Here is a 16,978-nt window from a genome sequence, read left to right as displayed (position 1 = left end):
CAACAGAACGAGTAATGCTGGTTCAGATTTCTGCTTATCTTGTCCAGTCGTGTGTGTGTGTGTGTGTGTGTGTGTGTGTGTGTGTGTGTGTGTGTGTGTGTGTGTACTTGTACAACTATCTTTGTGAGGACCAGTTTGAGTTTTCGACCATTGGAGTGAGGACAAAGAGAGTAAAGGGAGGACATTTTGGCCGGTCCTCACTTTCTGAGACCCCTTTAAAGGCCTGTTTGAGGGTCAAGACTTGGTTTTAGGGATAAGGTTATAATTAGGTTAAGGGTAGGTTTAGGGTAAGGGGTCGGGTTAGGCACTTAGTTGTGATGGGTAAGGTTAGGGTAAGCGGCTAGAGATTGCATTGTGTCAATGAATCTCCTCATAAAGATAGATGTACTGTGTGTGTGTGTGTGTGTGTGTGTGTGTGTGTGTGTGTGTGTGTGTGTGTAATATTCTGCCATGCACGAGTCATCAGGTGTGGAGTCCATTCGACTATGAGGAGTGGTGCATACATCAGGAACTGACAAATGTTTCCGTGTCATATTGGTTACCAGTCCTTATGTCCTCTCCTTAGACATGACTGCATTCCTGCAACATGTCCATGAAATGGGCTTTGTTTATTAATTTAAATTATATTAAATATTCCTTTAAAACATTACATTTTTCTTCTTCTTCTTCTTCTTCACAATTTTAAGCAATTCATTAATCCAAACCGCTTTGCCTCAGGTGTTCTATCTATCACTTGGGCCTACCTGAAACTTTAATTTATAAAGTTTCCTTGCAAGCACCACTGTTTCCTTCAGGAAATGCAAGTTCTTCTAATTCTTCTTCTCCACAATTAATTAACTCAAACATATTAACAAACAGACTCCACTCGAACTTTGTTTTGTAGATCATTTCAACCTTCTACTCTTCACACAGGACGTGTTCTTGCGTTCCATCTGCAAATTTGTTTTATTGTAAAGTCACAGTTGCACTAGTCATCATCATGCACCAATCACTTCCATTCATGCGCACTTAAACACGGAAGATAAGAAAAAGATAAGAAATGTGACCAGTAATCAGAGACTGACCTCTTGAACTCTTGGATGAATTCAAAGGGCACACAAACTTAAAGTGAAATCAAAATTTAAGTTTTTAAGCTCTTAGGATGAATATGTTAGGCTTAATGTTATGAATAAGCTGGTGTGTTCCAAAACAATGACAAAATTCACATTTAGGAGATATAAGCATTCAAAACTTACAGTCTCTCACTTTCGATAAAATAGATCACAGATTTTTATGACGTCACCGCAGACTTCGGCTTCTCATCACATCTTCTGTCCAATCAAATGCGCTCTAGAATCTAAAGTGTCCCGCCCCCTATGCTATAAATACCACCTGGCCAAAGCGACCGTGGCTGTAGTCTAACTGACTGTACGTTCGGTAGTAAACGCATGCTCAGTGCCAGCTGCTCGTGCTCATCAGTTCCATCTGTTAACTGTCGGAGTTACTGGAGTAACATACTCCGGGATATTGTTTATTTCGAGTCGGACTGTCAGGCACGTCTGAAAGCGAGTAACTTTAGAAAACTGGATCAGCGCTGACTCTGTTTTGAACGATTCAGTTCGATTTGGTGAACTGGTTCGACTGTTTCACAAAAAAGAACCGGTTCAAAGCTGCACGTTTCAAGGCACTTCAGTGGGCCTTTAAAGTCCCTCTGTAGTCAGTAATTGTATCCCTTAAAACTCATCTTTGATCACCAAAATGACATATTTAAATGTTTTTTTTTCTCCTTGAAAACAAATGTCTTCATGCCTTAAAATAGCTTGAATGTAACCCTACAGCCTTGCCTCATGTTGTTTTATGAATATGCAAAATACATCCACTTACTCACACCAGCTCAGAGATCCACTCATTGACGATCACATGTTGATCTGATTGGTTACAAGGTAGTTTGTGATGTCAGAAACACCAGCGATTTCAAACCACGTTTTTGAGACTGTCTTTGGTTCACTGCAGTTTTAAGGAGAAAATACTGCAATGGTGTTGACTATGAATTTGGACATGGTTTGTCTTAAAGCATATTAAAAACACCACATAGACATATAAACAACATTAAAAGCTTGGTTTTCACCACAGGGGGATTAAATCCAATTGATTTGCTGTTCAATTCCAAAGCATGGAATATTAGCTATTTTTGGTTTTAAAAAATTTCCATAAACTTTCAGTAAAATATTACAATGAGAAAAATAGCGTCATGCATCTCAGCTAATTGACGACATTGTTAAAATATTTACATGCAGAATTGACATTTTGGCTATGTCCGAAATCACCCCCTAAACCCTTAAATAGTCAAGTCACATTTATTTATAGCGCTTTTTACAATACAGATAAAGCAGCTTTACATAGATAACAGGAAAATAATGCAACAAAGTTTGTTTCCAGAAGAAAATAGCATCACAGTCCAGCTTAAGTAAGTTCAGTGATGTTTCATTTTGTTGAAAAAAAAAAGTTATTAATTTAGTTCATTTATATATATAGCCGCTCAGGAGAAAACTGTGAGAGGACAGCCATTTGTCCTGAGCACTGCCATCAGCTAACATGCTTTCTTTTGTTCTAACCAACCCACTTCCTTTAGTCCTAAAGTTCATGAATACTGGCTGTAGCTATACCTTTGGACTTAGTGTCAGCTAAATCAAACCCCTACACGTGACTGAAGCACTCCGGTCCAGATTGTCAAGTTAAGAACAGAGCTTTTGTTTGGTTTTGACTTATCTGTCGGAGTTCATTTGAATCGCCTGTGATTCTGCGTGCAGATTCACTGATAAGACTCCTCAGTATTTTTGAGAAGAACAAATATGTGCCTGATTATCCCCCATGGCAACAAAGGAGCGACTCAGAGAGAGGCAGAGAATCAGGATGTCATCCATGTTTTCAGGCTGGTGTCATTGTTAGAAATGGGCCTTTAGGGGTCTGTGACTCAGCAACAGGTGTGAAAAAAAGGAGCCTCAATCACATGGCTCAAGTTAACGAATTACATAAGCCTTACAGCTGTTGAACGCACATGTTGTCCTAAAAACTAATGACCATCTGGACCATGAGTCGAGGATTTGGTAAGTAGATATTCTTAAATAGTCCAGATTTGCTTGGACCAATGTCACAAACTAACAAAATGTCAAGCATTTAACACTTTAATTACACTTTTAATCATTTATAAAACATCTATATTACATAGTTTGAAGTAAAACATATAATTTAATATGACAAAATAAACGTAACTATAGGTTATACCAACAAAAGTTATTTTAAAAGGGGACCTATTATGCCAAATTCTTGCGAAATGTATTCTTAGTATAGCTACTAAGTTATTCAGAGAGTGATTTTCTGGTTTTCTACTGTATATTACGCTGCTTTCACTTTTATAGGCTACACAGATCTAATATACACATGCAATTTCTTTACTTGCTGTTTACATTCACAGACATAACCGACTGTGTTTATGTGAACTTTGTGTGTTTTTGACATAAACGTGTGTGTATTTTATATGTGTGATAATTTAATGCAATAAGATGTGAAAGAGAACTTAGATGTGTGCGCACAGAAAACCATATAAGAAGTTTAGACTGATATGGCTTTAAAACGCATGCAGATAATAAACTTTCATGATGAAAAAGAACGGCAAGGTCATGTGAACGTGACCGCAATAGAGATGATAAACAAAACCAAACAGATGTTTTGTTAGTTTTTGGCAGAGTGTCTGAGGCACGAGATGTAAAGGCTGTGCCCTCTTCTGGAAAGCGGGTGTGGGAGCAGCAGCTCATTTGCATTTAGAGAATTATGCACGAAAACAGCATGTGTTTCGTTCCACTTAAAAATGGTCATTTACAACATGGTATAATAAATGATCTGTGGGGTATATTGAGCTTAAACTTCACCGACATATTCTACGGACACCTGAGACTTAAATCACATCTTGTAAAAATGGACATAACAGGTCCCCTTTAAGGGTGAGGTCAGGTAGAGAGGTTTTTAACTGAATATTCCTTGTAAAACAATTACAGCAGGGAAAAAATATTCCAGCTTGAAAAGTGAATTCATTAATATTGACCAAATTCTACCAGATGTGATTTTGAGCTAAAAAAACAACTCTATTGGAATAGTCTTTAGTCTCTTTGCTAAGTTGCCAGGGGAAAAAGAATCAATTAGAACAATGTAGATTCCCAAACAATTGCGAAAGTATGTTAGATTTATCCAAAAAAAAAATCATATGTATAAAATAAGAAGTTAACCTAGTCACCTAACCTGGCAAAAAAATCCCATAAACAGACTAGGCTAGGCAGACTATAGCAGATTAGGCTATATTAGATATACTAGGTATCTTAGTAACACATTATGCAAGTAATCTAGTCAGGTAGATATATTATTAAATGTATTTATATTTTACACTTAGCTGAAATAAAGACAAAAGGTATTTATCTGTTAAGTTGTGGTGCACATGATTTAAATCCATTCTTGTTTCTGTCAGAGTTCTGTCACTTCATTCTGTTCATTCTTGGTCTGGTGACAGAGCTCTGACACACTCCTATTGTCTTGTCATGGTGAGCGTGAGATTTCGAGTTTGCTCGGGCTGTGCGCTCCTCTGTCCATGTGAGTTGTCGAACTAATTTGGTTTCGGTTCTGTTTTCTCCAAATACTGAAGTCGGATTTATTCACTTTTTTTGCAGCTGCACAAACCAATGGCATTTCAGCCCGCCAAAATTGGCGGAGCCGATTGCCAACTCACAGTCCTCCTATTCAGACTGTCTCTGGCTCCACGCACTTTTACCAAGTGCACGGGAATTTGCGTCATGAACTACCTCGACATCTGGCTGGTGTTGGCTCGGTTGGAGCACGAGATTGCTGTTCCTTAGCCACATGGAGCATTTTGGGCTCAGAGTCAATTCAGCCAAGAGCTTTCTGTCTCCCAGCAAGCGAGTCGCTTTTCTGGGGGCAGTTATCGACTCGGCTCGGATGCAGGCCTTGATCATGCTGGAACGATCACTAAGTATTCAGCGGCTAGCGGCATCTTTCAAAGAAGGGGCTGTCTTTCCCCTCAAAGCTTTCCAGAGGTTTCTCAGCCTGATGACAGCCGCCTCCTCTGTAGAACCGCTGGGCCTGTTCCACATGCAGTTCCTGCAGTATTGGCTGAAAGCCTGAGTCCCGTCCCACTCTTGGCTTCAGGGACATTTGCACCTCAGAGTGGACCACAGGCATTTTATTGGGACTGACCTCTAGATGCAAGGTTGTCACGACAGATGCCTTCAACTCGGGTTGGGAAGTTCTGTGCGAGGGCAAGCCGGCGTTCGGCTCCTCGTCCAGCCTGGAGCAATGCCTGCATATTAATGGCCTCGAAATTATGGTGGTTTTCTGGATCTCAAAACCTTCCTGCCAGCCCTACAGGGACACCACGTCCTTGTCCGTTTGGACAACATTACGGTGGTAGCCTTCATAAATCGCCAGGGCAGCCTCAGGTTGTGGTCTCTTTCCAAGATAGCGAGACGCCTCCTCCTATGAGCCCAGTGCAACCTGGGCTCTTTGAGAGCGGTGCACGTGCCGAGAATGGCCTCCTCCTGGGCTTGGTCCATCTGAGTCTCCATTGGGGTTATTTGTGCGGCAGCCGGCTGGTCTTCGCCGTCTATCTTCGATAGGTTTTATAACATGGACGTCCCTGCCCTTCAGGCACGGATATTGTCTGCTTGATTGTCCTGCACACAAAATAGTGGTCCGGACTATCTTTGCTCAGGCTCCAGCCCCGTGGCCTGAGCCTCAATAGTTAGCCTATGTTGCCTAGGGCCCTTGTGGTAGAGCCAAAGCCAGGGAATGTGAAACACGTCTTATTGCGCTTGAAAATTATTTAAAATCACAATTGAAATATGCACGAAGGAATCGAAATTTAAGTTTCCAATTCTTGACCTTAAGGATCAGATTTATTCCCAATCCGATTGTATAACAGTGATTTTAAAATGTTTATCTAAAATGAAAAGATACATTACAGGCCACAGTTCAGGTTTATTTATTGAGAGCTTTTATCAATTGTGGTCATAAAAATGCAGGCAAAGAAAGCAGTAAACCACTCCTTAAGGGCGGGGAAGGAAACCGTGGGTGGAACCAAAGCTCAAAGGTAACACAAATCCCATCTGACCAGCCTTGTAGAGTTAGTCCTGGGAAAAGAAGTTGTTCAGAGATGTTCACATATAAATAGTAGAGTATAAAGATTTATTTTAAATATTTTAACATCAGCAGAGATTCAAGTAAGATGTAATGATCTTTCTAACATAAGTGTATATGAAAAAATTGTTAAATCCCACAATAAAACAAGACATCTGTCACTGTGTAATCTAAACAGTGGCACTGGTTCAGATCAATGCTAAACTAATCCCTTATATTGATGAATGATCTTTTGGAATACTAATGGAGTTGCTGTGTGTACGCATTAGAGTCATACGTTGAAGACGCGCACACAGTCAATCATAGGTTGAACTCTGGAATGTGTTAGAAACAGTTTGAGCAACAGGGTGTGACCTACCATGCAACCCTTGAACAGACAAAACATATATTTAAAAGCCTCAATTGTATTTGGCTGCTTAGTGATCTTTTTGAGATTAGAAACAACAAGACCTACACCGGGACTCAGAGAAACACCATATGCATATACCAGATTGAATATCAATGAGTGTAAATTGTGATGCTATTTCTTTAAGTGTATTAGGTGTCTTAATAAAGTATATTAAATGCGGTTTGGCATTTTCATGTCCCCTGACTCCAAAGAACTGTTTGAAGGACAGACTAATAATAGAGACATAATTATATAATGGACAGGATGGACCAGTTGCCAAGAGTCAAGAATGAATGACAGTGGAAAAGCAGGTTTAAGAAATATAGGTTACTCTTTTTATTGAATGTTTATTGAATTTAGTTTCTTTAAAGTGATGGTTCACCCAGTAATGAAAAATATGTCATCACTTGCTCTCCCCATAGTCGTTTCATTTGTGTATGATTTTCTTTCTTCTGCGGAACACAAAAGAAAATATTTTGAAGAATGTTAGTTACCATTGACTTGCATTGTATGAACTAAAAGAACACTGAGACAGTTCTAAAATAATAGGCAATATTTTTTTATATTCCACAGAAGAAAGAAAGTCATACAGTTTTGGAATTGTAAATAATGACAGAATGTAAATTTTTGGGAGAACTATCCCTTTAACAAAATGTTTATATCTGATCTGAACTTTATAATTGATTTTTTTTGGTTCAATCCACATAGTTTGGTTAATTCAGTTAAAAATTAAAAATATGTTACTAATTCATTTAAATGTGTGTGTGATGGAGCAATATACAATGTGATTCAAATATCTATTTTGATCATCCACCATGTTAAAAATAGGAAGTGTAGTGAGTATGTAGACAAGTAGACCTATCCATAATAGGATTGTGTTGTTTATGCCAATTTTTAAGGCAGCACTGTTTTCTGAGTGAAACGGCTTCTCATACAAGAAAAAATGTAGGATGGGACTTGATTTTGTGCATTGGGAATTGATTGGATCATTAGATCATTGTCATTTTCTCTTGCTGCAATCACAAGTGAGTGACAGGTTGTCCTGCCCTCGTGCCAGTAAACATCATCATAAGTCATCAGAGAAGAGAAGTTTCTGCAAGAGGGAGGGGAAATTATTTTAAAAAAAAGGTAAAAAAAAAGGTAAAAAAGGTAAAAAAAAAGATGTGCATGGATAAATAATTTTTAATAAATACTGCAATATTCCATGGAAAATAAGAATTTGATTTCATTGTGACTTTAACATTGCTGTCAAAACTGGTAATGCACCAGTAGCCTACCTTTGGCATCCCTATACTGTCTTTGCAGTGAACAGACGTGTGACTCTCTCAAAATACATAATTTCGGAAATAAAATATTAAGGATTTTACTTAGTGGTTTAATATTGTATAATAATATATATTCAATATAAACTTTTTTTTTCTCTCACAGAGAGAGAACACAAGCGTGCCAGCGTCCCGCGTTCTCTGATTGGCTGAGCTGGCGTTCTCTTCAAGTTGCCAAAACTACAGAGCTGCGCCTCTTCTCATTGGACGAAAAGAGTTCCAAGCAGTGCCAGCAGGTAACCGCTCGGCCAATCAAAACTCTCCCTTCATGTTGTCCTAGAGACCGTGTCTACGACTTCCTTATACTGACATTTCAGAATGTGTCATGAGATATAACATTCTAACTGTCTCAGAGTTTCACCCATTAGAAATACTTTGCTTCGAACGCGGAACAACAGTATGCTTCTTTTGAAACATTTGTTGTGTAGGCAATACGTGTGTGTGTAGTGTTGCGTGTGTGTGTATGAAATATTAGCCCAGCCCAGCAGCCCTTCCTATTTCCCCTCCCTTTCCTCCAACAGTCTCAGTCGGTTCGCCCGCAGCTCTTGCGTTCTCTCGGCCGGGGATTCATTTCAGAGATGGCTGCGAAAGTGTGTAGATCGGTCCTCCTCCTGTCCCGGAGCAGCGGAGCCGTAGCCTCTTCCGCTTTCCCCGCATTCGGTGTCTCCTCACAGCGACAGCATCAGAGCAAAAGAACGGTGAGTTCCTGGAATGGAAACCGAACATGGGTGCTGCTACTACCGCTGCTGCTGCTGGACAAGGGGAGGGTTGTAATGGGAGAGATAAGGGGGCTGGGTTCCTCTTTCTGGGGAGGATTAGATAAAAACAACCCGCGAAGGAAGTGTTTTGGGACGTTGCTGTCCGCATTGAGTGTTGTCGTGTATTGTACAGTGATGATCAGCAGTGCTGCATCATTATCCAGTGCACTTTCAGTCTAGCTATACAAGACGTCCCGTTTACTGGAGGCGTTTACACATGTGCAGTCTGTGTCTTGGCTTGACTCATGTATGAACATTACATTTCAAGTTTGCATGCATGCTTGAGAATTGCACGCGAGCGAGCGGATGCGCTTTTGGCGCATTGGCTCCGTGCAATCCGTTCCTGGATAACCTTGAAAGCAACAGTGGTCTCAACTTTAACGCTGACTGCACGGACAACTCTGAGGCATCATGCGCTCTCCGTGATTGATTACGTGGCATTGGACCGTTTCACTGATTTCAAGCATGCAACGTGTTCTTTCAAGCTTTGCCGAACTGGACGGACCGTATGAGTGTGTTTGATCCACTGCAGTGTCCGATTGTGTGTGTGTGTGTACAATGCGAACAGAGAGAGAGAGTGACAGTGCGGCAGGACTCCTGCGTTCTCACAGGACGTTGCGTTTAAACGTTCTCGAGACGCGTTTTTCAAAAGTTGAACTATTCTTAACTTGACGCGCCGCCTAAAAACGCAACGTAACGCCCGTCTGACGCATGCGTACTCAGAATAAAAATAAATAAAAAAAAACGCAAGAATGCGTACAGTGAGAACGCCCCCTGCTCGTCTGAGCACTGTCATTGTTGGGGGGGAAATGATTAGACTCTTTCTCTCTCTGGCAAAGCATGTTCAGTTCTTCGTTTAATTATGCCACTCCTCCTCTTTACTCCCACACACCTCCCTTTCTTCCTGCGGGTGTTTCCCGTTTCCATGGGCAAGCCTCTGGGTTTTCCTTTGAGCGAACTCCAGTGCGCATTGCTCAATGGCGCTCTAGCATGTTTTGGAAGCTCGTCAGCTGGAGAAAAAACATGCGGCCAGTCCCTGAGACACCACCACCATCATAGCTTTTGATGTGTTCCCCCTCGATGACTTTCTAGTCAAAACGAGAAGAATGTAAAGAGGAAGGCCAGGAGTTCCCTTTCAGGAACTGTGGCATTACCATGGGAATATAGCCTGATTTTGGACGCTAACACATTTGATATACAGCTTAATTTTCCACATTTACTAAAAGTACATATTTGTAAACAAAGTGCTGGTAGTTCCATATTTTCTGGGCAATATTATTGTGGTACTACCATGGTATTTTTTGTTTTTGTTTTGAAAAACCTTATAGTACAATAGATAATCGCCTACTTTATACGTATACTTCATTTCCCACATTAGCAAAAGCATGTTATGCTATGTTTTTTTTTGGACAAAGGATAGCATATAAAAAACACGTTTTGGTACACTGGCATATTGCTAATACAGTGATATTTGATAGCTTACAGTACCATATTTTATTGTCCATACTTAAAAACGTACTTTTTACTTATGTTTTTGGACAAGTTGGGAGTTTGGACCAGTTTTGTATATAAACAATGATTTTTCAACCCAGGGTTACAAGAAAAAAGTGCCTTTGTCGACATGTGCAAACGATACATCGTTGCTTCGTGAATGTGAATCTGGCTACGTTTTTCTTACGTTGCTTCACAGCAGTTCAGAAATGAAATGTCCAGTCAGTGGTGCTAAAAGGTCTATCGCATTAACCTTCCCCATACACCAAACCCTACCCTAAATCTAACCAATTGTGTTAACAAAGTAAACGTGATGAGATGAATGCATTTTTAACAAATGTTTTATCATGACTCGTGTTTAAGGGGACTCGTATCTGAGTGCACCACACGATGCTGAACCAGTTCAGCTTCCAAGCAAGTTTACTACATCAGAAAAGCCATACATATGGAGCTTATTATGTGATGCAAACATAGTTTACAGATAATGCTAGTCATGACAGCATTTTGCAAGGAACCTACAAAAATAGATCTTTATTATCAACAATCTGCCCATTTAATCATAATTTGTGTGAAAAGGAATTAAAGTTGTTGGTGTTTTATTGCCACTCGTGTTCATTTGAGTTGTGTATAAGGTATGGATTCGGATTTTCAATAAATGTAGGTAGAGGCATGTTTTTCCTATGAGTTTAGGTTGTGATTTTGAATTATTCAAAACTACCACTGTGACAATAAAGTGATATTCTTTTAAGTTCCTCATGGTACACTGTGGATTAAGCAATCCCATCATGAATTTCTTGTGTTGTTTGTTTGTTTCTCTCTGGGCAGGAATATTTGTGGCTCTGCTGGCATTTATAGTATTTTCCAAACCAAGCCGTGGCCTCTTACGGTGCTCGGCACAGACCTGTCAGGCTGAGACACGGCAGTGACAGGTCTCTGACAGAAAGGCCACGCTGCCTGAGCATCAAGTCTCAAAGCACCGTTTTATCATAAACATCCGAAGCACAGCTGTGAGGTGTTTAACGAATTGATACAGCACAACGTTTTCCCGAAGGACTGTGCAGTTCAGTAGAAATAATAAGGCTTTGAGTGTCTAAAAACACTTTGATTCTTAGCTGGACACGAGCAGTGGAGAGTGCTAATGCTAAAAAACGTCCTCTTGGATCACGAGCTGAAACGCCAGTCTCAGTGTCAGATATTAATCCTGACTCTGATGTCAGACCCCTGAGATATGCACTTAACTCTTGTTAGCTCCCTATTGACTCAACTGTTCAATAAAAGCATCCATTTTTGAATGTGGACAAGTACAGAGACTGCTGAAAAACAAAGTAGGCTATACTGATAAGAAGTAGATCACCCTGTGATCTCTGTGGTCCACTCCAGTGGCTTTCTGCCATGTCTTTTTAAGGGTCATCAATCTGGGCCGTGAATTGTTGAGTTTACTCTGTTTCTTCAAGCATATGCAGAGTGTATGCAGAGGGTGAGCTAGCTTCAGGGTAACGCTATGAATTCTGGGAGGTGTGTCCCTCTACATACCTTAGAGATGTTAAAAGAAACATGCAGCATTAATTGCCAACCATCTGGAGTCATGCATTCCTCACCAAAGATTTTTTTTCGGTCTTATTAGCCATTTTACAATGTTTATGCTCCATTCAAAACACATTAGATGAATCGCTTGTGGGGTCAATTATTGGTATTTATTTACACAGACGATTAAATATTAGTGATGACATCATATTGAAGCGACTCAAGCAAGCATGCATGGAGTGTTTTCCCATCGGCATGGCAGGAAACCTGTTGAACCTGGCCTATCAACTTGAAAACATTTTGGAAGGAGTGACAATCCAAAAAGTTTGGTTGCATATCAATTTAAAGGGGTCATATGATGCGTTTTCATTGTTTCCTATTTTGTTAGTGCGTTATGCAGCTGTTTGTGAATGAAAAAGGTCTGCACATTTACAAAGCTCAAAGTTTCCCACAAAAAGATTTGTTGTATCTAAAAGAGAAGGCAGATCCAGACCTAGCTAAAATGCTTCGATCGAATCCTCCCTCATGACCTACGTCACTAGGTGGAAATATATGCATAATGCCACCCAAATGCATATGTAAAGAAAGAGGGCGTGGCTTCAGTTATCGTAGTTGTCGCCGCCATGTCGTGAGGCGCTTTGTATGCGAGAGCAAAAGCACTTTATTTGGCCTTCCGAAAGTGGATGCAATTAGGTGATCTTTGAAAATAGCATCATGTGACCTCTTCAAATGGGTATATTTTTGTCATTTTAAAATGAAATATTATATACTGGATACATTTGTATATTTACTGCTGTGTCACTCTCTTTGTGATCACGAACATCATGAAATCATTTGGTTCCAGTATTTTTTTTTTTTAAGTGAACGGTTTTGAATTATAACCCTGCCCAGTGCCTGTTTATCCAATTTGGATTTAAGTGGCCCGGTTAACTGCTGTCGTGATTGACTGAGCGGCTTCAGTGATCTAGAGTAGCAGGAGAAGAGGAAGATTGGTCTCTAGACAGAGATTGCAAATCTCATTGTCTGTTTTGACAGCCAATGGTGAGACAACAACTCAGAACCGAATCCCAGTTTGTGATCGTCCTGAATTATGCTCCAGGTTGTTTTGGCTATCTAAACTATCTAAAAGGACAATGCTTGATGAGTAACATAACATGACTGATGTGTTCCTGTGGCTTTATATTTGTTTAATTTATATGGTTTTATGATACTTGTCTGCCTGTCTCTCTCAGTGAATGTCTCAATAAAGCATTCTCTTATCTCTTATATAAGCTCTATATGTTTTCAGATTGCTGTTGGCACACAACTATCCTTTGTGTTGATAAAAGAGAGCACCGCTGTGACTAGAATGCTGACAAGTTAAAATGTGCTTAGATGCATGATCGTATTAACAATTAACAAGATTTTTTGCATTTCATCCCCACTAAAGCACTGTTGCCAAAGCCATACACAGTAAATGGGACACTATTTTAGAGCATCCTGCCACAAGCACTTTAAAAAGTGGACAAACCAGCCTAATCATACTGGGATAGTTCACCAAAAAAGATAGTTGTGTCGTAAATGACTCATGTTGTTTTGGACCTTTGACACAAAATAAGATTTATTTATTTTAAATAGATTTCTTAGTCTTTTTTTCTCTCCATACAATAAAGATTAATTAGGTCCATGTTGTTTTGGACCCCATGGTATGGACAAAAACATTCCTCAATATATCTTCTTTGGTGTTGATGATTTATGGAGCTTTGCACATTGCTACCATTTATGGTTGCATGAATAGTCATAGTAATGCTTGCCTTTGCAAACACACCTAATCAATATATGGATGCTGATTAGATCGATTAGGATTTTAAGAATGAGTAGTCTTTTAAATAGAGGTCTCTCTCTATGTTTTAGCAATGGAGCGTGTCATTTATTCAGCCTTCAGGAATGTCAGAAAGGGCAAACTCTGGGCTGAATAATAAGCTCAAAATTATGCAATACTCTTCCTTTATGTCTCATAAAAAGATGATCCATTGGTTCTGTGTTCATGGTTGTGCACCTAATTATGACTTGGTACAGTTGTGCCTTTAATCATTCTAAATCCTTAGATGCAGTTTTGTAATTGACCATTACTATTGCATGCATTTGGGTAGGCTCAACATTGTGTCCCTGTGTATCTTTCCCCACTGAAGTATAAACACAAAATGCATAAAAATAAATAGAGGGATTGACAACATCATAAACAGAAGCTTTTCTTCCAGCTGTATCTCATACTGTGCATAAAAATATACTTACTTCCTTACTCTTTAGGAGGCGAAAAGCAGTACATGGATTGAGTAGAATGTGTGAATTCATAGCATTCATAAAACAGTAGGTGAAAAGTTCCTCACTTCTGCAAGATACTGATGTATGCATCCAGTGAATCACATGTGGCCACATAAGAGGAGATATGAATGGCAGAACATATTTGTTTAAAAAATGCTAAGTTCGTTCCTCAAATGTTGTACTATTAGACAGTATGTGATTTAGGAACTAGCTATATTTGATGCCAGTGACTGTTCCAAAGCCTAGTGAGCTGACTTCTGCCAGTCTACTACATTCCTGAGTATCTTCTGTATGCAGTGTCATTTGCAACTCCCTAAATGGGCAGCAACCCTGCTGTGTTTGCGTCTTCCAAATACTATGCCTCATGCATGGAAGACTTGATCTCAGTACAAATGATACAATGAATCACAAATTATATTAATAGAGTTTGGCTTTTGCATATTGCTAAGCTAACAGTGCAGTACTTTAATAAGCATAGTTTAGCCAAAAGTATAGTCCTCTTTAATTAGATTTTTTTTATTTTTTATATTGAATAAATTTCTCTTGCTTTCAGCATTTTGGATGATTTTTTCACCCACATTGCATGATATTTCAAGGATGCATAAAATGTTGCCTTAGAGAATTCGGTTAAAATAAGGTGACTTTCTTGGAACAGCCTTTGTCCCTGTTGCATGCCTATGATGTCTTAACTAGGTTTTGGAACAGAGCCTTTAAAATTTCTGTCAAATCACACAATTTATGCCAAACATAAAATTCAGCTTTAAATGAAGACCTTTTCACTTATCCTCATTTGCAATATTGTGTCTTATAGCCATCTTCTATCTGTACTTAATCAGTTCAAGTAGGCAAAAATTAAGTGGTTCTTGAGTGTGGAGAGGACAGGCTAGTATTTAGCATTTTAGGTGACAATATTAAAGGTTATTAGAGCTGCTTTTAGTATAAGTGCCCTTACATGAAGGCTTGACCTCCTCCGTGGTACTAGGCAGCTTGCTGTGCTTTTCTGTTGCCCATAGGTGCAAGTCATGCTTAATGCGGGCTCTAATGGAGGCCTGTGAGAGTAATATGATGATGGATGAGGAGATGGTTGGTTACCCCTTCTGCTCTGATGTTTCTTCTAGATTCTGATACTGTTATGAAGCCTGGCCCTCTCATTGGTTAGTGAATATTGGATGCATCACAATGTCATTACTTTTGACAGGAAAACAAATCTCTCTCTCCATTGAGGATCTGCATCAGCTTGGTAAATTAGGCTTTTAGACGAAGGTCATCCGAGCTGAGATTCCGGTCGGACGGATGCAGCATGTTAACTATTGGGTGTGATGCTGAATGAATGCGTGATTGGATTGATAATTGTTTCTACATGTGCTTTTACATATCAAGTGCTTCATGATGTGCTACAAATATGTATGTTTAATGAGTTTCAGGTATGCATATTTTCAGTCGTTGAGGGTCATATTTCAAACCTGTGTGCCAACAGTACTCTGCTTTTATCACTTCTACATTTCTTTCAGTCTTCTTTTTCTTTCTGGATGTCGTTATTAACCTTCTTCCGCTCCGTTTCATTATTCAGCTTTTATTTAATTGCACAGAAGTGAATGAAATCTGCCTTATTTTGAGCACCTCGCTGGAAACCCATGAGCTCAGGGTGGAAAAACATCATCCTACACAAATTGTAAGAGATTGCTTGCCTGGCATACTCAAGACCCTGTCATTTGTAGTCAGTGTAGGAAATAGTAAGCCTGGGATTTTCTTATATATATTTTTTTATACGTTTTTATTGGATGGAATTGTGGAATATATTAATGGAATATGAATGATATTAAAATAAAAGGAGGAAACGGGCAATAAAGAAATAGGAAAGACTTATGAATATATTTCTAAGATGTCTAAGTTATAAGATGTTATTGTCATGCTTCTCAGAATTTCCATGCTTGATACAAATGGAAATAAAATGTTGATACCTTTGCAAAAACTAATATCCACTCTTTAGTTTTAAAAGTCAAATATTATGAGCCTTATATAGCATGTAGCCTTCAATTATTTCTCAATGACGTAATTATTTAATGCAAGTAACACACATACAAATATACAAGTGGAGTAAACAGTGTTTGAAGTGCAAAATATTAGATCTGTGCAAAGTCTAATGCATTTTTGAGACACAAATTTGTGTTACTTTGCATTCATTTGTTAGGAATGGCGTTTTGGACCAAGAAGCAAATTTGACACATTCAGCCACATTACCGAATGGGACGAATCAAAGTACCAGTACTTTTGAAATCCCTACCTTTGCATTTAAATATATAAGATAGTGTTTGTCAGTTAGACTGCATATAGCATAAGGAAATTAGCAGGTTTTGCATTGCACTGAGGTTTGGGGTGAGATTATTTTATTTGCATTTCCAGCCCTTGTCATTCTTATCAGTGGATTTTCATGGCTGCCTTTTATCTTGCACTGCTTAGGAACCACAGAATAATACTTCACAACAGGAGTGGAGCCACTATCTATCTTTTCAAAAACCCATGGCAACCTCCACCTTTTACTTTTCCCTACTTTTTTGGTTTATTGTGGCCCATGTGGAACTAAAGCCGCGTTTCCACCGCAGGAACTTTCCCCAGAATCTAGGGACTTTGGGGTATAGTACTTGGTGTGTTTTGACCACAGGAACCAGGGTCTAAATAGCCTGGGAAAACCCAGACAACTTCCGGCAAATTTAGATTTGCTCTGCAAGTAGTCTGGCAAAGAGCTCATTCAAGCCCATTTCTAATCCGTCGAAATCGCGGCACCAATCAGAAACGTTGAGGCGGGCTTTACACGATGACGATCGCTCTGATTGGTTTTAGGTCTATCCAATTGCACCCAGAGGCATTTGAGCGACGTCCGTTGGTGAAGCGCACCAACTTTTAAATGCATTATTATATTCAAATTGCAAACACATGAGGACAGTCTCCATGAAAGACCCACTGGCAGATGAACGTGCTACTACATTTCTCTCCGAAACGGTAGGAAATTA

At 39.4% G+C, this 16,978-nt stretch overlaps 1 protein-coding gene across 1 annotated transcript in view; it reads left to right on the top strand.

Annotated features, from left to right (window-relative positions):
- Positions 1-8,386: 8,386 nt before the first annotated feature.
- Positions 8,387-16,978, top strand: part of mcu (mitochondrial calcium uniporter) — a 97,934-nt gene continuing 89,342 nt past the window's right edge. The window contains exon 1 of the mRNA XM_082154520.1: positions 8,387-8,588. Coding sequence (XP_082010646.1) covers positions 8,469-8,588 — 120 coding nt within the window. The 5' untranslated portion in view covers positions 8,387-8,468. The remainder of the gene's footprint in view (positions 8,589-16,978) is intronic.

The sequence above is a fragment of the Leuciscus leuciscus genome (assembly GCF_965113295.1).
Source record: "Leuciscus leuciscus genome assembly, chromosome: 22".
Classification (NCBI taxonomy): Eukaryota; Metazoa; Chordata; class Actinopteri; order Cypriniformes; family Leuciscidae; genus Leuciscus; species Leuciscus leuciscus.
The sequence above is the reverse complement of the archived record's forward strand: the minus strand, read 5'-3'. Positions and strand labels throughout refer to the sequence as shown.